Here is a 27490-nt window from a genome sequence, read left to right as displayed (position 1 = left end):
GAGTCCTCGTCTGGTCCGGCCTCCGAGTCCTCGTCTGGTCCGGCCTCCGAGTCTTCGTCCTCGTCTGGTCCGGCCTCGTCTGGTCCTGTGCCCACCAGGCCATGGCCAGCACGCCTGGGACTGGAGGGCCGCCACTGCCTTCCGCGCGGTCGGCCCCCTGAACTGCTCCTTCGCCGCCGCCTCCGCCTTCCGCGCGGTCGGCCTCCTGAACTGCTCCGTTGTCTCCTTTGCCGCCGCCGTTGCCTTGCGCACGGCCGGCCTCCTGAACTGTTTCCACGTCGCCGCCGTTGCCCTGCGCACGGCCGGCCTCCTGAACTGTTTCCACGTCTCCGCCGTTGCCACGTCTCCGCCGTTGCCTTCCGCATGGTCGGCCCCCTGAACTGCTCTGTGTTTGGGTTGTTTTCTTGGGCTCCGGTGTTTGCTGTGCTCTTCTTTTGTTTTCTGTTCCGAGCCCTCTGTCCTGGGCCCCCGCCGCCCGCCCTGGGTTGTTTTCTGTTTGGTTTTGTTTTTCTGTGTTTGGGCTGTCTGGAGCCAGCCCTTGAGGGGGGGGGGTACTGTCATGGTCCTGGGCCATGTTGGCCCAGTGTTCTTAGTTTTCTTGTATGTTTGTATTTTGTTCCTTGCTTAGGCCATGTTTTCTGAGTTGCCCTGTTGTGTTGTTCCCTAAGTGTTTTCCCTTCATGGCTTTTACCCCCTGTGTGCCCCTCTGTGTATCTGTGAGCCCTCGTCTCTCCTTATGTTTTATTCCATGTTTCCCCTGCCCATTATGTCTAAGTTCTCCCCGTGCTCTCTCTTCCCCCTGTGTGCCCTCTATGTATTTATGAGCCCTCGTCTCCCTTTGTGGTTGTTTCATGTTTTCCCAGCCCGTTATGTCTGTGTTTTCCCCGTGCTCTCTCTCTCCTCCTGTCTGAACCTCTGTGCACTTCCTGTTTACTTTGTGACTCTCACGCCCGTACATGTCATGTTCAGTTCACCCCGCCCTGTCTCGTTATGATTATCAGTGTCACCTGTGTTCCCCGTGTGTTCCCACTTTCCTCGTTAACCCTCTGTGTATTTCTGTCTGCGTCTCCCTCTGTTCAGCGTGACGTCGTCCCTCATGCTGTGTGTGATTCCCCCGTGTTTCCTGGTGAGCTTTATGTTAGTTTTTCCCAGTTTAGTTTTGTATCTCCTATTATCTTTGGTCAGCAATAAAGCTGCTTTTTGAGTTCATCCCCGTGTGTGTGTGAGTTTTGCATTTTGGGTCCTCCTCCTGCCTGCCACACAGCCGAGCCTTGACAGTTTGTGCGCAAAATCTGTTGACACAGGAAACCTGGACTACAAAGAAATCAAAGAGCAGTTTATTGGTTTTAGAATCTCACAAACCTCATTGTTTGACATTTTAATGAACCTGTACACACTGTAATCAATTTGCAGACGACTATTCGCCTGATCCAAGCACGAGTGTTTAAAGTGTTCATGTTCGGATAGTTACTATTTGCAGAGGCTAACCTTTAATGCTTGAACTGTAACAGGAGGAAGCACGCCAGAACAAAGTCTTCACCGCTGCTGTTCTCTGATTCATCACTTAATTAACCCACATGACACTGACACTGCTGATATGATAACTCTAGGAAGAGGGTTGTTCTCTCCCTTGGGACCTACCTTTATTACCTCAGCAGCTTTTGAGTGAGTTGTGCTGAAGCTCATTTCTATGCAACATAACAGTGAGAAATACTCAATTAGATACTAGGGCTGCCACGATTAGTCGACTATCAAAATCGTCGACGACTAATTTAATAGTCGACGCGTCGTTTGAAGCTTTGTAAGAGGAATAAGTGGCAGGATTTAAGAGTGTAATAACGGACTGAAACAGAAAAATGGCAGCACTGCATGTACAAGGATGCCAGCTGCCGTTAAACCCCGAAGAAGAAGCAACTCCTGTGTCGTAGCTGTGTCCAAAGTCAGAAACCGCATCCTCCTCTGCCCGCATTTGTAGGCCGATTACGTTACAGCGACATGACGAAGGCTGTCCAAATTTGAAGACTCCGACAAATGCGCCCGACAAATGCGCCCTTCATTTCTCCAGATATGAAGGATGGGTCGGGTGTATACTTCGTGGCCCAACCTATCCCAGAATTCATAGGGTGGCCCTGCTCAGTTTCCAACATTGGCGGCACCTAGTTAGCTTTAATATTACTCTTATTATTCTTTCTGGGTCACAAAATAAAGTTTTAAGATGTTTTCAGGCGAGAATGTAGCTGTGCAAACTTCAAATATCTGCTCAGTTTATCAAGACATTTTCGGAGACGTCTGTTACCCACCAGCTCGATAGCTAGCTGGGGTTCAAGGCTCACTAGAGCCGGTGAGAACACCGGACTCCGGGCAAATCGTTTTCAAACCCACCGCCGTCTTTCGCTACTCAGGTTAAACATATATAAGTCACTTGGATAACTTAAAATGTTATTGTTTGGCTTTTTTCAGTATTTTATTTGTTCCTGAGTAAATCAGTTTGTCTGAGATTAAAGTTAGTTTTTACACAGCTGAATAAACGTCAAGCAGACAGCTGATTATCAGAAGTGTGAGATGCTCAAGAATATACTGCGGTGTCCTGTTATATTTTAGATAGCAAGGAGCAGACGGCTGAGTTTATTAAACTCCAATGAAACAATCTGCAGATTTCATTAAAATTTAATAAACTATCATCTTGTCTTTATTTTTAGTTAGCACAGACCTTAAACACTTAAAGCTGTAAGCTAATGATAGTTATATAAGAGCAGATGCTGCTGGTGCAATAAGCTGTACGTTTTACGTCCAGTGGATGATGATCTGATTAGTCGACTAATCGCAAAAATAATCGGTGACTAGTCGACTATCAAAATAATCGTTTGTGGCAGCCCTATTAGATACATTTCAGAGCATTTTTCTAGCCAGTGGCTGGGAACGAGGCAGAAAACACGAGAAACACTGAAAAGCCAGGTTACTTTATTGGAGCAGTGTGACCTATGGGTTTTTTTTAGCTATTAGATGGAATGAGAGAGAACGTCTGTGTGAAGGCTGGAACCAGACATCTCACTCATCTCATTGTTCACAGTGGAAAGTTTTTTAGGCAGCGGCAAAAACAAAAACAAAAATGTATATCAGCTCCGGTCATCAAAAACACAGCATGTTTACCTGCTCCAGGCATCATCTGAGTCATACTGATTTTACTACTGCAGCAACACTTCGTACGAATGTGAACACATACCTTGTTAATGAAAGCACGCAGAGCGGCGAACACGTGTCTGAGGGCAGCTTCTGACTGGCCGACTTTGAGGAAAGTCAGGTAGACGTCAAACACCTTCTTCATCAGTGCGTTGTGACCGTCGCTGTCCAGCAGCTGGTTCTGAATCACACACACACACACAAGAATAGATGCACAAAATATCAGTGCAAACTATATTCATCAATTTCCTACATCACTGTTGATGTGTGAGCAGATTTATGAGCTGAACGATGCTGATGACGTTTTAGGCGCATCTCATTCTGTTCTCATCGACTAAAAGCAAACGAGATGACAACGACTGATGGCAGCGGCTGATTTTTACTGTGTCCCATCAATTTCGGGACCCTACAATTTGGGATCCAGTGTCAGTATCAGTACTCATGCTCGCATCAGATGAAGCCATTGATAAAGTTACTGTTTCGAAAAAAAACCCACAGCTAGAGCATGAGGATACACCCAATAAAAGCTTCTATATGTGAGCCTGCTTGTAATGTGGCAATGTGAATTGCGTAGGTTGTTGGTTGCAACTTTCTTGAGAAAAACCCAGCCAGACAACAGCTGCCAACAAATAAAAAGAATGACATCTAAATATGTCCAACTTCACTCCATCCTCCCCAAAGGACTACTTGAGAACAACACCAGATGTTCAGTAGGCTGGCTGGGGTCCAGAACTGTCTCGAAAGCATATCTCCACTTAAGGATAATAAGCAAAAGGACCAAGTCTGGTGTTTGGGTTTGTTTTTTTGTCTTTAGGTAAGCTGCGTTAAACAACACCGAGCAGTTGAGGAAGCTGTGACGTCAAACAAAGGCAGAGCCGATAAAACAGAGAATCAAACTCTCCCAGAATGATATGAACCTGCATGAAGGATGAAAAAATTAGCTCCACAAATCCAGCAAAGACATCCATCCACTGTGAAGCATGAGGTCAAGACTAGGACTTGGGTTTAGCTTGGCACTCAGGAGTGATGGTTAAACTCGAAGGAGCTTTAAATGCTTGAATAGCCTCTCATAAATACAACGACAACAAAAAATGGGCCCAAATTCCAGGCCCCACAAGTTTGAACACATTTTTGAGGCTCAAAATGTGGTTACTGTTAGGTTATGATTCGATTTATGCTAGGGGTTAGGGTTATGCATTCATTTTTGATGGTTAGGGTAAGCCGCTAGTGAAAGCATTATGTCAATTAGATGTCCTCACTAAGACATAAAAGGCAAAAGTGTGTGTGTCCCGCTACACACAGAGTGGAGCAGGCAGAGCCACGAAAGGTTAAACAAAGATAACAGAAAACTGTTTAAAATGTGTTCATTTTTTAAATCGTTCATTTAGACAACATCAGACTCAGCACTTACTCGGGTGACTTGCAGAAATATGTAAAGAAAAGATGAGCATACATATTAAGATTTCTCTGAGTGTTATTAAGAGCTGAAAACCTCTTAAACATCACGGAGGCTGACTCAAAATTTCATAACAAGCACATCACTTATTTAAGGACTCAGTGACATTTGAATCACTTTAAAAGCTTATCTACCATCTTGGTTGGACTGTGTGTGCAGTGCTTACCTTGAAACACTGAGTGAACAGACTCAGGATGTCCAGGACGCTGAGGCAGACCTCGGTGGAGGTGTTGCCTTCAAGCAGGGCCTGATGGTGGATTTCTGCTTCTGACAGCCCTGCCCCTGAAACACAGAAACACACATGGAGACATAAAGAAATCCTGAGGTGCTGTGCATGCTAATGGTTCACATTGTGGTGTAGAACAGATTCTAATTGTAACCCTTTTATCCAGAAAATACTGATGACTGCAAAGTTATTCTTAAGTATTGTTGTGTTTGCTGATTTCCTGCTTGCTTTGAAATGGTAATTTACATACAGCTCATTAGGCAAATGCTTCATTGACTGATTTAATTGCACAAATCAACATGTAATTACATCTTGTTTAAGATACTCCTAGTAGGTACCAAATGTTATTAAAGAACATAACATCCAGCGCAAGTCCATTTTTCATTATTAGCATAGAGCCAGAGATAAGAACAACTTGTTTCTCGGTAAAGTGCAAAATAACAAGGAAAACACATGTGACACATCAGTCTATAGGGTACATGTACAATCATTTTATACACAGGTTATTACATGCAAATCTTTTGAGAATCCTGTAAACAGCAAACACTGCATTAAAGCCACAGAGAATTTTTTATAGAGGATTTTATGTTTAAGATTAAGATGCAGCAAAGAAAATCCCTGTTTGTATGCGGGTGAACGCGCCCATTTATTTTCTGCAACAGCGTTTTCCGTGGTGATTCTACACACTGTTGCATTAATCTAGCATTGCTGCAAATCCATTACGTGAAGACCAGAGAGGCCTTAGAGCTCGACATACTGCGGTCAGTGGCTCAAGATAATGTCTGTTTAGAAAGCACAGCCTGAGAGTCAGTTGGCTAGCTCTGTCTTGGAGGAGCGGCATTTCAACCCATGATGAACTGTTTCCTTTCAGTCGATTCACTCGGTACAACACATAAGTATGGGATATCGTGCCCTTGCATTTCCTGGCTGAAGAAACCTTTATTCACGCCTTTAAGGTGGATGATCTGTGACGACATACACACAGCCCCTCCTGCGCATATACCCCCTGTCATCCCTCAGTTCTTACGCTCTTCATCTCGCTGACAACACATCTTTTTTTTTCTTTTTTTTTTTTTTGTGTCCCGTTTGGATCTTTAGCCAAGTGGATCATCATGGCCTTGCCATATTGGTCCATTTGATTGACCTTTATTATAATTATGAATTTATTTTATTTTCAGTTGCTACAAACGGGACAGACATGACTGGGGGATAGGACAGGGAGAGAGAATGAAAGAAAGAGAGGGAGAGAAAGAAAACCAAAGGGGAGAAGAGATGGTGAGAAGGGGGGGAAGAAAGAAAAACAAACAAACAAACAAACAAAACACCTGGATCACCTGTATGGAGAAAAAAAACAGAAGAGAAAGCAAACAACAAAGAGCAACATAATAAAAAAAACGGCACCATCACAATAAACTAGCTAGCAGTAGATAACAGTAGATACTAAATAATAAACGATATTGTGCAGCACGCAAGATAGACAGCGCACAATGTGCTTTGAGGCAGCAGCCAAGAAAGCTGTAGTCCGCGTCTGTGAACACCCATGTGTACACCTGTGTGGATCAGCACGCTTGTATTCCAAAGGTTTCTCCATGTAACGATCTGCTAGGGAGTGTGGGGAGCCACAGCCCCGTCCTCCAGGGTATGAAGCAGGTATGGAAGAGATCCAGGCCCCAGATATCCAGAGGCCCCAGAGTACAAGGACCCAAGGAGGACCACCAAAGGGGGGGAACCATGCCACCCTCCTGGGAAGAGCTGAGTAGAGCCCCAAAGGAGAGGTCACCCCGCAGCTACGGAGCAGAGGCCAGAGGGGGTTGCAGTGGTGTGCCCGCGGGCTCTGCCGGCAGCCAGCTGTGCCAGAGAGGACCGAGCTTCAGGCCCAGAGGCCAGAGGCCTGAGGGCCCCCCACCCCTCGGAAGGAGCCCAGCCGGGCCACAGGCGCCCGGCCCCGCCAATCGGCCACCAGGAGTGAGCCGGTACATACATGAGCGCCCAGTCCCAGACGACAAGGACCACCAACACACCAACGTCTGAGGGCATCAGCCACCGGCAGGGAGTGTGGTGAGGGGAGATAGGCCTGCGTACTTTAGAGGGCCTGAGATGTACCCAGAGAGCTCGAGTCTAAGACCCAACCTGACATATAGACACAGACGAACAGGCACACGCGGACACAGACGTGCATTCCCACCCCATATGCACAACCAAATACTCGGCACTCACCCAACGTGTAGACAGACACAAATAGACACTGCACAGACAGGTTGAGTTCATTCTCCACCTCTCCTATATCTCTCCCCCCACCTGCAGAGTGAGCTCCTGTAGTGAGGTGACCACCTGCAAAGATATAACAACCTCCCCACCAGTTAGAGAGCCCCCTAGTTGGGCCGATGCACCAGAGGTCCCCTGCACTGGGGCTGAGCCCCCCTGCACCCACCTGCCCACTGCTCCGGCGACACAACAGCCAGGACCCAAGCCCCCAAGCCCAAGGCCCGGCCAGCACCCCAGACCGGGGGACGGAGCACCCCCAGACCCCCAAGCCTCCACGCCCGTCCCGGACCCTCCCAGGGGCAGCCAGGCTACCAGGCCAGTAACCAACGTCCGCCAGCACAGACCCTCCCCCATCTCCGCTGTATGCAGCCACAAGGAAAACACCATCCAAGAGCCCCCAGAGCTCCTAACCAGGTCATGGCCACATCCCCCAGGTTAGGGGGATGTAGATGCACACGTGGATTCATGTTCTAAAAAGACCTTCTTCTGACGATTCACAGATACAATTTTCTTTGGTGATTTTCACACTTTAGCACTTGTGAAATCAGTGGTCACACGGTTGAGAAACTGCTGCTCTGCAACAGAACTGATAGTTTCTAATAGTTCTTTAAGTAGCACTTTGTAATATGGTCGGCGACTAACAGCGTAGTTCCCCTGTAATCAAATGTCATTTCAACCAATGTTATTTGAAATTACAATGTAATTACATTTACCTATAAATACCTAAAGGTAGAGGCACTAGAATAACAAGTCAGGTTTTTACAGGAAACAAAGAAATGACTATACTGTAAATAATTTTAAGTAGTGTACAATTTCATGCTAATTTTGTAGAAAAATGTAAATAATCATAAATCGTAATCTTGCCTTTTTACAACTTTATTTAATTCATTATGCTGATGTGCATTTATTATTTATCATTCAACTGTCTTTTTATTTTACCAATGTAAATGTGAGAAGGGCTGTTCTTCTTTACCAGTTTACATTTGCAGGCCTATGTGACCTTATACAATAACCCCTTCATAATACAGCCTACAACAGGGTAAGATGGGAAAATGCTGTTGTTTTTTCCACAAATTACCAAATAATAAAGAAGTATTACTTACAGACTATTAAAATTTACTTTAAATTAGTTTAACTATTTGTTTCCAGTAAAAACCTGACTGGTAGTATTAAGTATTTGCAGGAAAATCTTAATTACCTTGTAAATAAAATACATTTAAATTCCTTTTGATTACAGGGAAATTAGTGTCATACTAAGAAGTTTTCTTTTTCCTCGTCCACATGCACAGAGAAGAGCTGAACAGTTAGGTTGTTGACACACTTTTTCAACTACTCATTGCACCAGCAAATATGACACACAAATTGGAGCGTGACCAGCAAACATCCTACCAGAGCCTACACGTGGAGCTGGTGTGGTGGAAGGATTGAAGCAACAGGCAGTGATGCAGCAGCACTCACATGACAGAGGTTGAGACAGAACATTTTTTATCTTTTTAATGCCAAAATTGGAACGTGCACTTGGTTTATGATGTGATGGGAGTGTTAGTGTGCATGCTCTATTGTAGCTCCAGTTGCCTCCAGTTCCTTGCATCTGATTCTACTACTTATAGATTTTTGTGTCCTCAAATAATACCAAATAAAACAATAACAAAACTAATAATTTCACATTCATACATTTCTTAAATTAAACACTTTCATTTCAACAGAAAAGGTGAACATAAGGATAATAAGGACTGTCACTACAGACTAGGCGTGCCACATTAGGAATGTAACCGCCTCTCTCCAGATTCTCCTGTGAATCTTTCTGCAAGCCTAATCTTTAACAAACAAATCATTGGTTGTGGAATTATTGTCTTTCATATGAAATATTCCTGTGCAAACCTCAACTGTATGCAGACTCCCTCGGCTGGAACACAAATGCAATCTATATCACTTTACCCGCATGATTTCTTGACGATTAGTGCGGTGCTGGCAGAATTAACTGTTCCATTACGACTTCAATTCCTGTAAATTTCTAGGAATCTTAGATGTGAAGTGTTTTGCAACCTGACGTTTTGCATGTGAACTAGTGGGAGTGCTTACATATGTTGAGTGTGAAGGAGGCTTCCATGGTGTTGAACTGGTGTATCTTGCTCTGCATGAGGCTGGCACGGTTGCAGCGCATGGGTGGCATTGTCTGAGACTTTCCACCTGACGAGAACAGCTTCGACACACATGCGTCCTGGCTCCTATATCGATAATAACAGGAGCAAGAAGGAAGGAGGAAGAGGAATAACATAAGACCCTGTTCCTGTAACTCTCACTGAGCTGGATGTATTACGATATATAACAAATATGTTAATACCTGATAATTAATAAAAGATCGACACAAGCTGATTAATACCAAACAGAACATTTTAATACATTTAAAAAAAGAGAGGAGTAAAGGTGTATTTCATTGGAACATGACCTGGCACCTTGCTTCCTTAAAACTCAACTAAATTTATTTGGGTTTCAAATTTCAGGCGCTGACAGATAAGGTAAATATGACACACAATACAAAGGCGCAGCTTTGTTTTCCAGCCTTACCTGCCGATGTTCCTCTTTCCAATGTAACGGAACTGAGCCAGACAGACCCTGCGGAGAAAACATGAAGCACGAAGCGCCTTTTGCATCCACTTAGAATGTTGACACAAGACTGATAGAGCAGTTAAAACACACGTATAGTTTTGTTTAATATTTACATATGGCTGTTGTTTCATTAGCTACTCACTCGAGCAAACTGAGGAAGTTCATGATGTCTTGAGGGCTGATTTTGTTCCAGTAGGCCATCAGAGTGTCTGTGGGCAAAAAGACAAAGTGGACACACTTGGCTATATGGTTTTAGTCCCCCAGAGCGATCACTGTCAGAAATAGCAGAACAGGTAGCCGAGTCACGTTCTGAGTAAGTGATGTGCACTGTGGCTATAGAGCCTCACTGACCTTCTGACAAGGTCTTGGCGATGTGCAGGAAAGAGAACAGTAGGCCTTTGATTTCATATTGTCCCAGTCTGCCGATAGGAGGCATGGTGCTGCTGCTCATGGTTGAGGCGCGTCTCTGCAGCTGGAACAACACACAGAAAACGCTCGTTAACTCATTTTAAAGCACTCCTACTTCCTGTTTGGTTAGGACCAGCACTAGAGGAAAATCTTTGAGTGTCAGAGGATCTAAACGGTCGTATTTTACAGAAGGAGAATGATTTATTTAAACCCAGACTTGAGGACAGGCTCACTGATGAAACCTTTGTTACCAAAAAAAATCCTGAGCGCAAACAGTATGTGAGAGGTTGCTTTCGCAATTAATATCTCTTATCAGCAAACACACAAAACAAACATGTTATTGCTTTTGATTACACAAAGCAGTGACAAGAAACAATTCTTAGAATTATGCTGATGAGGTGAATCGTGGATGTAAAAATATACAGATTTACAGATAAACCAGCAGAAAAGCTAAATTTAGAGCAAAATTGCACAAAAACCACTGAGCAGAATGTCATCAGTCCTGGAGGCGAGAAGGAGACGGAGAAAAGGAAGAACCTATTCATTTTTCACTTGTCTTTACACCTTGGCCTTAGGGGGACAATATAGCTTCAGAGTGCTTTTTCTGTTTAAACGTCATTATGTGTTTTTCTTCAATCTGTCAGGGGTTTCATCTAACTGTCATTTACAGGTCAAATCCACATGACTAGCACTTTCTCACGTTGCGACTGAATTGTAAGCACGGGCGCCTGCTCATCTGGCATCTCATAGCGAAACGCGAATGATCGCTGGTTCACATGAAGGTGGCGTTTTCCAGTACAAGCCACGTCACACGTTTCCCAAATGAGTCATGGTTGAAGAGCAGGAGAAGAGTTTATGTTGGCTCTGAGTTTACAGAGGTTTCCTGCTGAGAAGACACCGCCATTGTCCAAAAGTAACATGCAGCTGCTTTTTAACATCATTGCCAGAAAGTGAGCCGTGAAGGCTTCAGATGTAACGCCGAGGCCGTGTGTGTACGTGGCCTACACGAAGCCCACGTCCAGTGAGTAAAATGTTAAAGTGGAACAAAGCAGCGCAAAAGTTTGAGCACTTCAGAACTAATTAGAATTTCCTGATTTGGGAAGTGACAACAAACCTACCAGTGAACAAAACACTTAAACCGAAATTTGCATATCGCATGTTTCAAGGCTGCTTTGCATACGCTATGTTTAGGTTTCCCGCACAGTGTTTCAGAAGTGCTTCCGTGAGGTGACTCCAAAGGGCTCAGACTGCATTCTTAGAAGTATTTAAAAATGCATATAAAAAGTTTCAGGGCTGCAACGCAAAACCGTGATAATCAGACATTGTCAGACTTGTCTTGATGTCAACAGTTCAGCATAACTGACATTTCTGAATGACATTCCAGGTAAGGGAAAAAACAAAGAAGAACAAACCAGTGTCCAGCTTGTCGGTTTTCTGGAACTTAGAGAAACCACAAAGTTTATTTATCTAAAAATGAACTGACTGACAATCTGCCCTAAATATGTTTAACCTGTTGGGCTAAAATGAAATGTTACCTCACCTCATTGCTGTCCGGTGTTCCTGGGTCCATAAATAGAGAGCCTCTGGAGTCTTCCCTCCTCACAACGTGGCCATTCTGAGTTGGCTGACCTGCAACCAAAATAGGTTTGTTGGGGTCCAAAGACTGCAGATTTGGCTACACTCCATGTCTCGTATTCACAAAGCTTCCTAACAGTAGCTCCTAGTGGAAAATTCTTTATATTTTCCAATAAAATTAAACAAATTCATAATTCTAAATAAAAACGTATGAAACCATTCTTACGTCAGGACTCTCAGGAAATGTTTGGGCCAATATGCTATACAGGAACAACACACCATTACTCATTCCATTGAGCCTGTGAACATCATTGTACACAGTAGTCCAGCATCGTGATGTCTGAGAACACAACCCTTGTTGTGTCACCAGGGAATAAGAAGCTAATGAACTCCTTTTCTGGAATAAACAAAGGCTTTCTACTTGAGACTACAGATGATTACATTGTTGCTTCTGCTGCTTTGATTTTCATATTTGTTTACTTTCAATCTGCCCATTTTGGCCTGTTTACGCTACCGAAATGCAAGACTACGTGGTCCCTGTTTTAAACATTTAACCCTTTTGGTCTCGAAGAATAAAAACAGTTTAGCCTCCCAATCTTCTCAGGTCAACGTGTATTTGACCTAATGAGCAGCTGCTATAACTCAGTAAAACACCCACGTTCACTGGGTTTTCGAGGATTCTGTTTGATACCGATCTTATTCATCTGATTTCAACATCATGTTGGTAGTGAATAAAATACTAGAAATGTTGTAGGATTGGCTAAGAAGTTTGATGTCTGTCTGGCCAACAGCTGCTGCTTTCAGACAGAGTGCTGCTAATGGATCAGTGGGTGTTGAAGCCATATGTTTCTATCATAATGAATAACGTAAACAGGAAGACGCCATATGTACGGTTTCTATTGTTCTCTACTCACCGTGCTCTTTCTCGATCGCTGTGCTGATCCTCCTCATGTCTGTGGATATTAGGTCATCTCTGGAGCCCTGGCCAACCACAAGATGGAGCGAGTGAAAACTGTGTTGCAAAGAGGTGAGCTGGCACATTCCGAATATTATAATCAGACCAAGAGCAGATGTTCGACATTCTATTTCCTGCAATTTGAGGAAATATTTTAACGGTGAAAACAAAACGTATCAGTTCTGGCACCTTTGTTCGGAATGTATTGTGCCACTTTAGCTTCCTCGGAGCAATCTTTTACTGTTTACTCACTCAGTCTGAGAATTCCTGCATTACACAGGAGGGATTCCCAGCACGTACGGTGCTTAATACATCTATTGGACCACCAATTTATTATTCTACAGCTGCCCTAAATTAACAGTAATTACCAAAATAATTGCTGTACATTTTTGTAAATGCACTGGGTTTTAACTGATCTGTATACCAGACCAGACCAGTTTTCACAAAATCCACTGCACTTGGCACCACGGTACACTATTTGGCAACAACTGAATTGAATCTAAAATAGAGAGACTGACATTAAAACTTTTATAGTCTGTAGGATCCCATGAATGTGTGCCCACTGCGGGTCAGAGTTCATGCTGCAAGATTTTGTCTTATGATCACTTCCCTGGGATGGAATAGTTGTGAAGCTCCGGCTAGTAATGCTAGTAATCCCAGTACTGGAGTGGCGTCAGCGACACTGCCCATATGGAAAAGAAATAGTAAAAACTTATATGTGATTTACTCATGAAAGTGGCCACTTTCTCATTACTTTCATATATTGTTTTAGTAAGTATCCAAAACATACAAGTTTCATTATATAATTTTTCAAGGGATCTTATATCTGTTTTCACTCTTATATGCTTTTCATACAAGTTTCACACAAGACAGATACAAACTTTATAAGATTTATATATATCTTTTCCATATGGGTGGGGTTTGCAGTCTTCTTGAAACGTGCTCCTTCAAACTACATGACATTAAAGTCATCTGCCAAGGAAAACAAATAATAAAGCTAAAAGCTACTTTTGACTACTCTCTTATCCACAGGAGGTCACCAAAGCGGGTAGCTCTGCATGTTTGATTTGGCAGAGAGTATTTGTCCTGGGATCAAGTCGGGGATCTTTCTTCAGCTATCTTTGTAACAACCACTTTGAGTTTCAGGACATCAGAAAGATGAATACGTCTGTTTCTTTGATCCCTGGACCTTCAGTTTATATCCCCCCCTCCCGTGTTTCCCTGTTAACTCTCACTCGCTGTTTGGTGTTTTGATATTTTTGTTGATGTGTAGTTTTGCCTCCCCTGTCTCATTGCTGTTGATCAGTTTCAGCTGTGACTTGTTACCCTGGTGTTTCCCGTCTCCCATCAATTTTTCAAAATAGCGTTGTGTTTGAATTGCTCTGTATTTGTGTGCGGTTTGGAGTATACATTTGTTAGCACTCAAAAATGTGCACACAAATCATTGTAAACATTTGTAAATGTTAGCTTGTGTTTGTGGATTAGACCACACGCACATTTGTAAACCTTTTGAGGCTAATTTCACTCCAAAACCAAGCTTTGCAGGCCACGCTGGTCCTTGGCAGACGGTTTCAAGCCAGGTGTTAAGACTCTACCTTTGCATTCGCATTAACATTTTGAATTTTCACTCCACATCCACCAAGAGGCCTCACAATGTTGCTGAACTGAAAACAGGTCAACAGCGACAGCACAGTAGGCTGGGCCCTATTGTATAGCACAGGTAAACTAACCTTTTTAATTCATTTGTCATTTTCAGTCCTGTCAGACAGGCTAGTTTGGACACGTGCTGGAGAAAAATTCAAGATTCCTTACCTCGATTTTACATCATGTATCTGGCTTTGTTTAGTACTTCATACGACAAGTAGCTGTCATATTAAGGATTTTGCAACTAATTATTTGAAACTGGAAAACTGTAAATGAGACTTTTTGAACTGAACTGAGAAACTTATGAGGCCCTAATTATAGATGAAATCAGATTTTTATTTTGATAAACACGGTCATAAAAATAGACTGGTACATACTGTACAGTATGCTTCATGATTCCATTGAATTACAACAACCACTCCTTCTGAATAAGTCTATGCCTGACTGAAGATCTTACAGCACAACAGCCAATTCATATGTGAAACTGACTTTGAGTTACATCACAGAAATCCCCAAGAAAAGGAGCGTTGTGAGGTGACTCACGTTTAGGCCCAGCCCAGGACTGGAGATGAGAGGCTGAGCGGAAAGCTGCTTCAAGTTCTGGTAGAGCAGCTCATAAAGTGGGAGGTACAGCAAACAGATCCTGGCCTGCTGGTTCTGAAACCATAAACATTTGAAAACAAGTAAAAGGAGATGATTATTGTAGGTTAATGTTAGCTACACATTGCCCTTACCTTTCTGTGGCTGCACTCTAACTTAGGTGGTTTGCATAAGAGACAATCTTATCTAAACTAAAATAGAAAGGTATGCACAGGTGGTGACCTGTGTCACATACTTCATTTACTTTTATGGGTAAAAATGCTGAGCTCACTTGGTAGGACATTTGGCCTCTGTTGATGATTGATGTATTACACATTAAACAATGTCTCCTTTATTTCTTATTCAGACTCTTCAGACTTTTGTTTCTAAGATAGGCGTTGTTTTTAATGCAGGTGTGTATTGTGTAAATGCCAAATCAAATACTTTAATCATTGGAACTCATTGTTATTTTGCATTGTTCCCAAACAGAATCGTTGAGAACAATAAATCATTGTTCTGCCCTTTTCTCCGTCCACATTCCTGCTCATCCTGCCTCTGCTAGTTCCTTTCTGTTTGCATGCTCCTAACCTTGAAAGCGGTGTAGCGATCATCCATGGCGTGTTTAATAAGAAGGTTCTTGAGGATGCCCACGGCCTGTTGCCTCACTTCGGGCGCTTGCTGCAAGGCGTCAGCCACCTCTCTCAGCAGCAGCCCCACCAGGAAGTGGTTACGGCAGTATTCCTCCGTCAAACTGAACTCCAGACTCTGCTCTGTGATTGGGCCAAATAGGAAGTGAGAGAGCATCAGGATGAGCTGAAGTGAAATTTCCTAACAGTAAATTCTGGTCTGGTAAAAATCCGTTTCCAATCTAATTGAATCGACTTCTTACAACATTTTTTTCCTTGTGAGCAATCAGTCTATAATGTAACAACGTAAGCTGCAGATGTTAAAGGGAAAGCCTAAATCCTCGACCTCAGCAGCTGTGTAACACACTCTGCTAGCACACTTTAGGCCCCTTAGGGCAGTGCTCTGAACTTCATTTGGTATGCTTCACTTCTCAAACCACAAAAAGTCTGCACGACACATTTAACTATTGTTAGTTATTAACAGGAAAAATGGGAACAAAATTTTATTGAAACAAAGGTTAGCATGATAGAATCAGCCCAGCATCATCCAGCCCTGCAAAACCCAGTAAAGGCAGCTGAAGGCTGGAAAGGACAGAAACTGTGGACAAGCTGCAAGAGTGAATGACAAAAAAAAACGGGAATCCCAAATAAAAAGATTTTTTTGGATATTCTGGGAGTTACAACTGGGTTCCTAGAACTACTGGTGAGGTTATTCTTTTCTGTCGTCTCATCGGCCAGGAAGTGATATTCCCACATTTTCTCACACCCTTAAAACACGATAGAATGACATATAAAATTAGGTTCTGAAACATACTGAAAGTAAGCATGAGTAAATAAGCTTTATTTTATTATAAACACATGCTTGAAACAATGCATTTTGATTGGATATAGGAGATTTTAGACCAGTCACGAATGCTGAAATCAATGTTTCATAAGGGAAACAGTGATCCGGCTAATGAACTGTTTTTGTTTGTTCTTTTCCTTTAATTTCTCCTCAGACTGCATATTTTTACTAAATAACTATAAATAAAAAACATCCTGGCTTAATAGTGCACAACTTGGCCCTCAAGAGTTTTACTTCCTGGCGTTTCTCTTTTGCGGCGCCTTGCAAGATAAATGCTTCAGAGCGCTTTGCATTAAAAGCACCAAACAAGCACCGACACAAACACAGCAGATATGATGTGTCTTATTCAGTAGTTATAATGTTTGATAGAAGCAAGTGTGGCAAATTCAATCATTCAAAGTGCATCGCTCCAAACCACTATGCAACAAACTCACGGAACACATTCATCAGGACATTAACGTTTCCACAACACACAAAGCGGAGCGGACTTGAATAATTCATCAGGAAATCTGCTGGAAATGATCTTTCGGTGTTATTCAGACAAGAGAAATAAACAAACAGACCACTAAAAAATGAGAAGTTCAACAGAAACAATGACATGGAGTTCAACAGCAGCCCTGGGTTAATATTAACACAGGCAGTGCAGCCTGGAAAACAGAAACCATCTCCAATTATCTCCTCTAATGACAGACACGGGCAGGCAGACAGAGAGACAGACGGGCGGAGGAAAGCGAGAGAGAACCACAGCTTCATGAGAGATGCTTCTGACTGGTGTTTACAACAATCAAGTGAATTAAGCATTAGGAAAAGAGGATTTGTTGATTCCCATAACAGCCCAGCTGCTCTCCTCTACAGCACGCAGGCTCGGGCCCTGGTAGGAAAATGAAGGCAAGAGCCCGGAATTAGCATTATTCCGAGTGTGAGGGGAATGAGTGCCCTATGAGGGTGGGTGGGAGGGAAAAAAATTAGGCGGCGGTGTGGTTAGTGCAGGTGAGGACAAGGAGGAGCAGTCATGTGCAAGGTGTCAGCAAACGTGGTGGTGTCAATGGGTGCGGTGGGCTTCACCTACCTACGGGCCCAAAAAGCTCCGTCGCATACGGAATAAAATCTGACCACAAGCAAAAACACACAAACAAACAACAAAAAACAGAGAGGGGTGGAGTAAAAATAAAGACATTCGGGGTAAAACTGTAAACAATCCATGCAGCATTTCCACAGCGCGCACTCCAGTGTTTGTTTTCATGGTGTCGTGTAAAACGGGTTGTGCGATAAAGTGTTGGCAAACCTTGTTCACCAGAGATCCGACTAATGCGGATAGGTGTGATGTAATGTGTGTGTGTGTGTGTGTGTGGGTGTGTTTGTGGGCCAAACAATCAGGTGGGTTAATAGGATCAGTGTGGTGGATGCATGTCAGAAAAAGGTCAGGGGCTGGGGTCGTGTGACAGCAGGTCAGTGGATACATGTGCGGTAAAAAGTAGGCCTACACAGCGCGCTCTTACCTTGTACCCTCTGCAGCTTGGTGCGCCCGAAAGCCATGGGCAGGTTGAGAGGGATGAAGTGCTCGTGGTTACACAAGGTCATCAAGAAGTCAAACTTCATCTCGGTCAGCACCTGTGGCCAACGGGCGAGAGTGCGGTTCGCACACAAATATGCAAATTTCGGCCAAACAGAATTCTCAATGTAACATCAAAAGCTGCCCGCGGCGGGGCGTCTGTGAGAGCAACACATTTGACTAACAAATCCAAACAACATAAACAGAGAAGGCCGGGAGAAACTGTTCAACATCAGACACAGCGACAGGTGAGCATGAGACAGGGCGCGACTACACACACATCGTGGAGGCGCTCACGAAAACGCCCCAGTGCACGCTTCAGTTCACTTTAGATCTTTGTCCTTTAAGGTGGTTAATAATAAATAATGAATGCCGTGAATCTGCAAACATAAAGGTGCAACTGATGTTTAGAATGCAGCAGTGCTGATGCACGTGTTTAAGAAAATTCAATAATAAATTGCTCCAAGGGGGAAAAAATGTCCCCTTTTTGGATAAAATTTTTTAGGCTAGTTTGAGTAGTTTCACTAGTTTTTGTTTTGTTTTTTTAAACTTAAAAAAAAACTTCCTAAAAACCTAAATTTGCCTCTGACATATGCCCTCCGTACAGTAATAATTATAAAGACTCAAAGTGACACTGAAGCGAATAAAAACTTAACTAAAATTAAACATTTTCAAACAATTAAAATTAAACTGAAATAAGAAGAGCTGCCCTCAAAACTAACTAAAAACAAACATTTAAAATGAAATTAAAAATTAATTATATATAAATATATATAAAACTAATAAATATAAAACTATAATAACTCATTTTTCATGTTTCTGTAATGGTTAATCCATCAGTAATAATATTTTTAATGCGAATATAATTATTGCAATCATGCATGAATTTTTCAAACGCACAGTTTTACAAGAAAGCTGCTAAAAGAGTTTAATATTGCATTTAATTCATTTCTGATCTCAGAGAGGAAGAGTATGCCTGCACAAAGCTGAGTTCAGAAACATCCATTCAGTTTATTTCACTAACAAACAACAATATGATTTTAAGATTTGTAAACAATTTGTCCACAGGTTTGTAAAATATTTACGTTCTTGTGTTTACAACAGATGGTTTAATACGTTTATGAAATTTTGTACGTGACAGGAAACCTCTGAGCAGGAAGCGGCTTTATTAGAACTGACTCACTGAGAAGTAATAGAACCTTTATTAGAAAACATACTACATCAGCTATAATCAATAACAGTGTGTATGATTCATAAAATTACTTTTATTAACATTTTATTGAACAAATAAATTAAATATTATTGATATGTGCTATTTATTATTGAATTATTGAAGCCTTGGGTTGTCACACATGTGCTACACCTCCACTCTGACGTTGTGAGGTTGCCCAGCTCTGTGGAACACGTACCTTGGGATCTTTAGGGCTGAAATGACACATGTAGTGGTTGACCAGGCCGAAACCGAAACCTCTGTTCATGACAGTCAGGCACCTCTGAGGAGAGAAAGCAGACACGAGAAAACAAGCTGCTGAAATTCATGCAAAACGATGGAGATCTCAGACAAAACAATGCACTATTTTGTCTGAGATCAGCATTTAAAGGCGGCGCTGTCGTGTCCTGAGGCACAGCAGTAACACATAATCTTACGGATCACAACAACACTGCTAATACAAGTTCAGGCTCGTAATACACCCTGAACTAAAATTACAGCAAACCTGTTTTGTTTTTTAAATTTTCTGTCATATATAAATAACAGTGATCCCTATTAAGGAAAGGGCCTCAAAGAGAGTACCTAAAATGGTTATCTTAGGCTTAAAGAGCTGCTTAAAGAACAAAGCCTCACCAGCTTGCCGTTGTAAACAGTCTGCTTATGAAGGGCTGCCAATCAGAAGGAGCTAAATCAGCCTGTTTAAATCAAGGGATGCCTTGAATGACTACAGCAAGGCCCAGTAAAAGGCCCTACTCTAGCAAAGTCCATGAATAAAAATAAGCAGCTGGAAATGAGCAACAGGTCTTCTTTGAGCTGGTTTCATATTTAGCCTTTGGGGTTCACACCTTGATGAAATTCGCCAGGCTCAAGTTGATGCAGCGAGCCTCCTCTGGGATTTCTGAGTGGCGGATGGTGATGTGCGGCATAATGGACAACACCAAGGACTGCAGAGCCTGGTGGAAACTCTCCGGAAAGCGCTGGGCCCGTGGCATCTAAAGAGTGGGGAGGAATAGCATGTAATGATGCATCACTTTAAAGTCAAACAGCCACCCATATTATGAAGACAGATCATTCCCAGCATATAGATAAGACTAAAAGGTTTATACTGTCTCTAACTACTTCTGTGTAGCAGCAAACAGCAGCGCAGCTCGGCCTGCTGCTGAATGTTTAGGATTTTTGGCAAAGACTCAGATGTAACACAGGCTCGCGGTATCAGAATGCCAAGTACACAATGAGTTTTGTGTCATCGCATGTGGTTACGCGGACATAACAATATGTGGACTAGGTCTTATAACAACATCCAGTCCACATAAGACTTTCAGTTAAAGACTACAAACTCTTGAACTGCTCAGCGTTATTGAGCGAAAAACGCTTTTTACCAACCTTCATGCGGTTCTCCTCCTGCAGGTACTGAGCCATGGATTTTGCCATGGTTTCAAAGAAGAACCAAGAGTACTGCAGAAAAGAGCGAAAGGTTACCCATTATGCAATCTTCCTAGGAATATAATGGGAGTACATTACAAGCAGAGTGAGTCAGGGGAAACTGGAAGAGAGATAAAAGAGACATGAGAAGTGTAGTGTCCTACAAGCAGCTACATGTTGAACAAGTTTCTCTTTCGAAACTGGTGACAACTGCTGTCAGAACCCTTCGTTTCCATTCTTAGAGAGTTGCACCATCTGCTGCTTAAAGTTGGTTCTACGTGTGGACGGATGCATGAATTATCCGCGCGACTGAGTGCGCACCTTGAGCAGTTTATTGCTGGTGTTGAAATCAGCAGTTTGCTTGAGGGTGGCTGTTACAGCTGTGGCCAGCAACTCGTGAGTGGTCACTGAGTTTCCTGATGCAGGATTGTTGGTTACAAACACGTACTACGAAGAAGAGAGAGAACAGTAAAACAAAAGCACTTTAGTTTATAGACACAAGCAGAAACACAGGCAGTGTTTGCGGCAGCTTACCTTAACAAAAGAGCGCAGGTAGTGTTCCAGTCCCTCCTCGTGGCATTTGGAAACTATATGTATGATCACACTGAGGGCACAGAGCATGGAAATTCAATCTATGTCCTTTTATCAGGAGTAAAAGCAGTAAAAGTACAAAGAATTTGTTTTTTAGCTGACCGCAAAGAGTTAACAGCAATCTCGTGGGCTTCTTTGGTGGCGGCTGTGAGCACCTCAAACAGCTGCATCAGCACTGTTGGCAGGAAGGTGATGATGACATGAGTCTCCATGGCATGTAGGCACTGAGGGAAAGAGGCCAGACAAGATCACTTTTACTTCTGACTCCCAGATATTTACAAGAATCGTGATTACACGCCTCCACACAATATATATATATCGCCCTGATCTTGAAAAACTGTAGCCTATTAGATATAAAATCAGCGCTCGGCATTATTTTATCTGATAAGAAATATATGTGAAAATCTGTCTTGATCTGTAGCTGAATCTCTGTGCTTGATGTAATGAAATTCCCTGTCAGACATTGCTGACACATTTCCTTCATATTCACAGCATAGACTGTATAAAAAAGATGGGCTTAGCCGCAGTGACATTCTGTTGGTACCACTTATGCTGCCAAAACAGCAAAACTTTGACCTGCAGCAGTTTGCCTGCTGGGTCGGACCACCCGGGCCAGCCTTCATTCCCCACACATGTTAATTGCTCCCTAAAATGTTAGTCATCCCATAAAAATGTTTTCCCAAAGGAAAACCTCTCAAAAATAAGACAAATACTTCAACTGATTTCCTCTAGCATTTAAATAGTTATGATTTTTCATACAAAATTCAGTACAAAAGAGGTTAATGTCTAAAAAGATTTCGTTTTTTGGCAATATCTTTTGTCATTGTTGCATTTGGGGTTGCCATCATCCATCCATTCATCCATCCATATCCCTTATTAACTTAATAAACTGTGTTATAAGCCTTTTATTGCTTTAATGGAGGCTGTTGTATAATAGCACTGAAAGGTATTTTGATTGTTGAATGACTGTGAAAGCTCATAAGTAGTCATAATGATGCACGCCCTACAAAAATGATCGATCTGTTAGTGCATTGCCGAATGACACATATAGTGGAAGTACTGTAAATGATCAATAACTGCACATGGACCAAAGCTAAAAAACTGACTGTGCACTGCCTCACAGCATCTTACCTTCAGGTATTTGATCAGTTCTGCTGGGTTGCCCTCTGATGCTGTTCTCATCAGCTGGCAGTGCTGGAAGAATTTGTGTAGGTGGAGGTCCTGCGGCGAAACAAAACAGGACATCAGTGTTCCTGAAAACCTTCATTTGTGCATAAAAAAGCAAAAGAACCAAATTGTACCTGAGGATATATCGTTGATGCTACGTGGGTCCTCACTTTAAACAGTGTCTTGGCGTTTTCCACCCACTTGATATCAGCCTGAGACCATTCGAAGAGAATAATAGACAAAACAGAGTCAATAAAGTATCTGCAAACTTTTCACATTCCCTCAAAACTCCAATAACCTTCAGGGCTAAAACATGAGGGGTCAACGTTCGCTTTAACATCGTGAGCATGACAGTGACAGAGCTGACCAGATCGTTTTCATGGCTACAATCTAACCTTCCTGGTGTCCTGACAAAGATATCCAGCAGGCAAAGTGGCAGCCACGGGCAACTGGAACTCCAACGACTGCATCCTCCCATCTTTAAGCAAAGGCATCCAGGAGTAGCCCACTGAAACACGCGAAAGCAGCCGAGCTTTAGAAGAAGGCATTTTAACAAGCTAAATAATGTGCTCACCAACATTTTAATAAAGCTTCATTAAGCCAAATTTCTCACCAAGTGACTCCACTCCGTCCCTCTTCTTGCTGCTGGCTTTGCTGCTGGATTCACAGCTGATGTGGTAAAAGGTGAAGAGGATATGATGTTTCTCATGCACGTGAACCGGCAGCTCGATCTTCACCTGCACACACAGAGGAGCAGGTCGCTGTTTTAATCTTCTTATGTCACCATCAGTTCAATCTTCACACATAAACAAGATTAGAGGCACTGATTCCAATAATGGATACCATATAGGTATTACATAGTACTGCCAAGGCAACATTTTAAAGGATGTGCCACATGCTGTGATTTCCTTGTTGTCTTTTTTGATGTTTTTTTGCTCAAATTAAGGGAGTTACATTAACCATAATGGCGTTAGTGTTTCTCTAAACCTGCAAAAATGTACTGACAGTGAGGGTTTCCTTCAGCCTCTAAATTATTAAGAGGTAAAATTAACATAAAATCAACAAAAGGCATCTAAAAATAACCATCTTGTGTATTTTCAGCTATCTGTACTTTACTTGAGTAGCTTTTTTGGACTACTTTTCATTTTTACTCCCCACATTTTTAAACAAATATCTGTAGTTTCTATTCCTTACATTTTCATAACAGACTTGTTACTTCAGCAGTATCATCTATAGAGTTGGGAGTTAAAGTGGGCGCAGGTGAGTGCAGGTGTAAGTTGTGATAGCAGTACTTCAGAATCTAGCTTGTGCTGCAGAATAGGTCATTTTAAATGCAACGCTTCTACCAGTTCAGCGAACATCAGCAAACACACAGTGTGTTACAAGCTACAATTTCTGGCATGAATTTGAACACTTTGTGCATTTTCTCTCCATGAAGAAAATGAAAGGGGTTTGCTTGTGCTTTTTTATTTATGTGTTTATCCTTAAATTAATGTTTAGAATGAAATCAAAAAAACAAACAACAGCAAAAGCATTGTTTCATCTGGGAGTTGCTGCTGTGACACTGAGACACCAGAGGGCAGCAACAACAGGGAGATGGATTTTCCCTGCAACCACACATGCTGTTTTTTATTGACAGGAAATGACACAAAAAAGTTTTGATGACATGCACAGACCCACATCGTCATAAACAGCCTCTCAATGCCATGACTGAATATCACGGCTCTTACATTTATAACACCAGAACACGTGATTCATGCATCGTTCTGTTTTAAATTTACTCTTCTCGGTAAATTAGACAAAAGTCTAAAGACCAGACAAGATATATCCTTAAGATATAAAAGTTAACAAATTTTAGGTGTGAAAAACAAAATCAGAACCCTTTATATAATATCAGTAACTATAAATGTGTCCTACATGTTGCTTTTAAATGCACTTCACTATGGAACTAACAAGACTGACAGATTTAGAAGCACAAAGATCATCGTTGCCTTGCTGAAGCAGAAATTTTGGTTGATGTGACTGGAAGCTGAACAATGTGAAGGGAAATCCCACAGAGTGCACTTCTGTGTGTTCCTGCATGCATGTGGGTGCACACAGGGGGAGCTTAAGATCCTAATCCGTTTGATATCAAGGCCATATGGACCCCCTCTGCTCTACCGCTCTAACTGTACCTCTCTCGCTGAGCTGTATTTGTGTGTGTGTGCATGTGCATGCGTGCACTGACTGTCGGGTCAGTTTAGTGCGAGATCACAGCCCATTCCTGAGACAGATTTATGGGATTATCTCAGTGCTGCTGAGGAATGTCAGTACTAAAGACGGCCAATTAGGAAAAAAAAAAAAAAAGATTTAAGGGCATAAACTAAATTTCTTTTTAAAATCAAACTCATTTCTCAGTTTTTGGAAGCACTCAACTTCCTCTAAATCTGCTAACTTGATCTAATTTAATATGAATTGAAAGGCGATGCCATAGAAGAAATAAGGTCGAGCCTGCAACATGAGCTCACCTCATCGTAGAAGTCAGGGCTCTGATTGTGGTGCAGGACGGCTGCGTAGGTGCTGCTGGTGAAGAGTGAATCTCCCGGCTTGCCGTAGATGCACTGAAAGGCAAAGAGGCACATTGGTTATTGGACTCCTTTGATTTTACGGGCACAGTGATGAGTAAGCGCTCAGGAAGCTGTGGTTACTGCCATAATTTGTACAAAAGGCGAGGGAGTGAGCAAGCCTGTATGGATCATGCATTACACTTTGAATCAGCAATGATTTAAACATAGCCTGAGAGAAACTACAAAGGACGACCTAAGATCGCAAAATGTTTGGGCTCTGACTAGACAGATGCCACAGCGCAAACCTTGCACAAAACTCACGGACTTATTTTATGTGAGCAGCAGAGCCCTTCCTCCAGGACATGATGACACAAACAAGTCAATTCAATTCAATAAATGACAACAAGAGTTGTCTCGAGGGCTGCTTCATATTGTCAGGTAAAGACCCTACAACAATAGAGGGTCTTTTATTGGGTTCTCTAATAATAGAGATCCCACCCCGTTTCCATGAGCAAGCATTTGGTAACAGTGGGAAGGAAAAACTCCCCGTTAACAGGAAGAACCCTTTGGCAGGACCAGGCTAAGGTTAAGTTGACTTTTGACCTCTGATGATCACTTTTGAGGAGGAGTCAGTGCAAGAACTCTGTGGGAAAAATTAAAAAATTGCAACAAGCTCAAGCTTGACCAGGTCAGGATGTTTCTAATGAGGGGTGACAAAGGGGAGGGAAAAAATTCCAACCTCTTGTGATGGCTTCATACTGTAATTAGGATGCTAACTATTGTTGTCATCTCTAATGAGCATGAATGTGCAGTGCTAGCCAACAGGACGGACAGAGCTACAGGAGCCAAATGCCTGAAAGCCTCCGCAGGAGACGAGCCCAGAGGATGGGAGAGGCTTCGTGAGAGAGGACAGGGTTCACAAATGCCAGAACAATCTGGAAACAAGCTGTAGGTGGAGCAGGAAAGAGGCGGGGGAAAAGATCTGAGATTCAGGAGTGCAGGTGGTGCATGGTTTGATGTGTACCTTTAGAGCCCTCACTGCAGAGGCAAAGAGGCTGATGGGAGTTACGATTGTCTGAGTCAGGATGGGGGCCGAAGGAGGTCTGGAGGAGATGCTTCTGATATTATCTATCACAAAGGCTGGCATGTTAGCACATGAACTGTACCACACATGACTTAAAGTGTCGGCCACTGGTGCAAAAATGAGAGCACTCCAACCATGAACTCAAGGATTGAGGAGCAACTGGTCTCTCAACGATGAAATGGAAATGAATGCACTTTAAATTCCCGTCCTCTGAGAATTCCATCCTCTTCAGCCCTCACATTCCGACTCCATAAGGCTTTGAATGAATTTCCTCTCAGTCCGGCTGTGTCTTATGTGAACCCCAGGACCTTACTGAGCTTCCGCTAACTCTGATTAAATCTCCCGAGAGGTGTGCCGCCTGCTCCTGTTTGTAAACAGCTTTCTGCCTCACAGTACTTTGAGCGTTGTCTGGAACGCAGTCTGACCCACGTCTGGGTCAATCTGTGTGTTTTCTAGCTGCGGTGTAATATGTCTGACTGCCCGCTGATTGAAAATTCTCAATGTTTTCGTGGTTAAACTCAGAATTTCTGTTTCTCTCCCTCAAGAAACGTGAAAAGAAAAACAATCTGCAGCGCTTTGATGACTATTTCCGACCACAAATATTTGAAATGTGTGGCCAGAGAGAAAAAGAGTGACCATTCATTATCTTCTGTTGCCAGCTATAATAACTGGTTGCTGCGAGCGCTTCCCTTCTCCTCCTGGGCCCCTCAGCTGCAATCTCAAGTCCACTTTGTAAAAAGCAATAAAAGGAAAAGTTTATCATATCTGAGGCCCCTGTCACTGATCGAATCTCTCCCAGGACATTCCACTGCAGTGTTATTGTTTCTCAAACAATAATCCGGGCTTCTGGTGCGCCTCTTCAACAATCTTCACTTTTTTTGTATTGGTCTTCCTCTATTTGTTTCCTTGTGTCCTTTTTATCGTTATGTTGACTGTAGCATTTCAAAACCTTTCCTATGTTCTTCTCTCCATTAGCTTTGCTGAGCTATGTAGAGAGCCAGGATATCACCCTAAGCCTGTCTTTTGACAAAACTATGAGACACAGATGTGAGTCACTCTCTCTTCCATACATTATTCCTTGTCTATAAACTCTCCTTTTCAAGCTCTAGAAGTAATAAGGCAAAAACAGATATTCCATATAAGACAAGAAAAATGATGTACAGAATAATGTCAAAAAAAAGCTTCAGGGTCTGTAAAACTGAAGCTGATGCATTCTTTCTGGCAGCCAGCAGAGGGGCGATTCCTGGCTGCAAAGAAGTGTATATTAGGGTGGGTTTAGATTATCGATTTTCTGATTAAAATCGATTTTAGCTTGAATAACACGATATCGATTCATTAAAATCCTGAATCGATTTTTAAATATAAATTTATTTTGCCCAAAACGACAGAATCTCAGGTTAAACCTCACAAAATTTCGACAACCACCAAACACCAAATGAGAGCAGGTACACGGATTCTGCACAACACATCAGAATCAGTGAGATGTCAGGTTTCTCACCCGACGGCACGTACGCAGAGATGCCATCGGGGCTAAAAGCCAAAAGCTCACA

At 42.6% G+C, this 27490-nt stretch overlaps 1 protein-coding gene across 4 annotated transcripts in view; it reads right to left on the bottom strand.

The window, feature by feature from the left end:
- The window catches only part of dock11 (dedicator of cytokinesis 11), a 90612-nt gene that overhangs the window by 37620 nt on the left and 25502 nt on the right, over positions 1–27490 (bottom strand). For 3 of the 4 annotated variants that reach the window (XM_004567104.3, XM_004567103.3, XM_076881957.1), the window contains exons 19-41: positions 24818–24910; positions 22924–23047; positions 22706–22818; positions 22445–22522; positions 22275–22364; positions 21246–21367; positions 21087–21156; positions 20874–20999; positions 20514–20585; positions 19976–20122; positions 19330–19413; positions 17868–17979; positions 17438–17476; positions 15487–15668; positions 14863–14976; positions 12635–12701; positions 11686–11774; positions 10089–10209; positions 9880–9946; positions 9696–9743; positions 9210–9355; positions 4803–4918; positions 3224–3361 (exon numbers count right to left, since the gene is read on the bottom strand). In XM_004567104.3, the coding sequence (XP_004567161.2) occupies positions 3224–3361; positions 4803–4918; positions 9210–9355; positions 9696–9743; positions 9880–9946; positions 10089–10209; positions 11686–11774; positions 12635–12701; positions 14863–14976; positions 15487–15668; positions 17438–17476; positions 17868–17979; positions 19330–19413; positions 19976–20122; positions 20514–20585; positions 20874–20999; positions 21087–21156; positions 21246–21367; positions 22275–22364; positions 22445–22522; positions 22706–22818; positions 22924–23047; positions 24818–24910 (2358 nt within the window). The remainder of the gene's footprint in view (positions 1–3223; positions 3362–4802; positions 4919–9209; positions 9356–9695; positions 9744–9879; positions 9947–10088; positions 10210–11685; positions 11775–12634; positions 12702–14862; positions 14977–15486; positions 15669–17437; positions 17477–17867; positions 17980–19329; positions 19414–19975; positions 20123–20513; positions 20586–20873; positions 21000–21086; positions 21157–21245; positions 21368–22274; positions 22365–22444; positions 22523–22705; positions 22819–22923; positions 23048–24817; positions 24911–27490) is intronic. The other variant, XM_012923518.3, reaches the window with a different exon arrangement.

Source organism: Maylandia zebra, linkage group LG3, assembly GCF_041146795.1.
Source record: "Maylandia zebra isolate NMK-2024a linkage group LG3, Mzebra_GT3a, whole genome shotgun sequence".
Lineage (NCBI taxonomy): Eukaryota > Metazoa > Chordata > Actinopteri > Cichliformes > Cichlidae > Maylandia > Maylandia zebra.
Note: the sequence above shows the minus strand (reverse complement) of the source record. Positions and strands in the feature narration are given on the sequence as shown.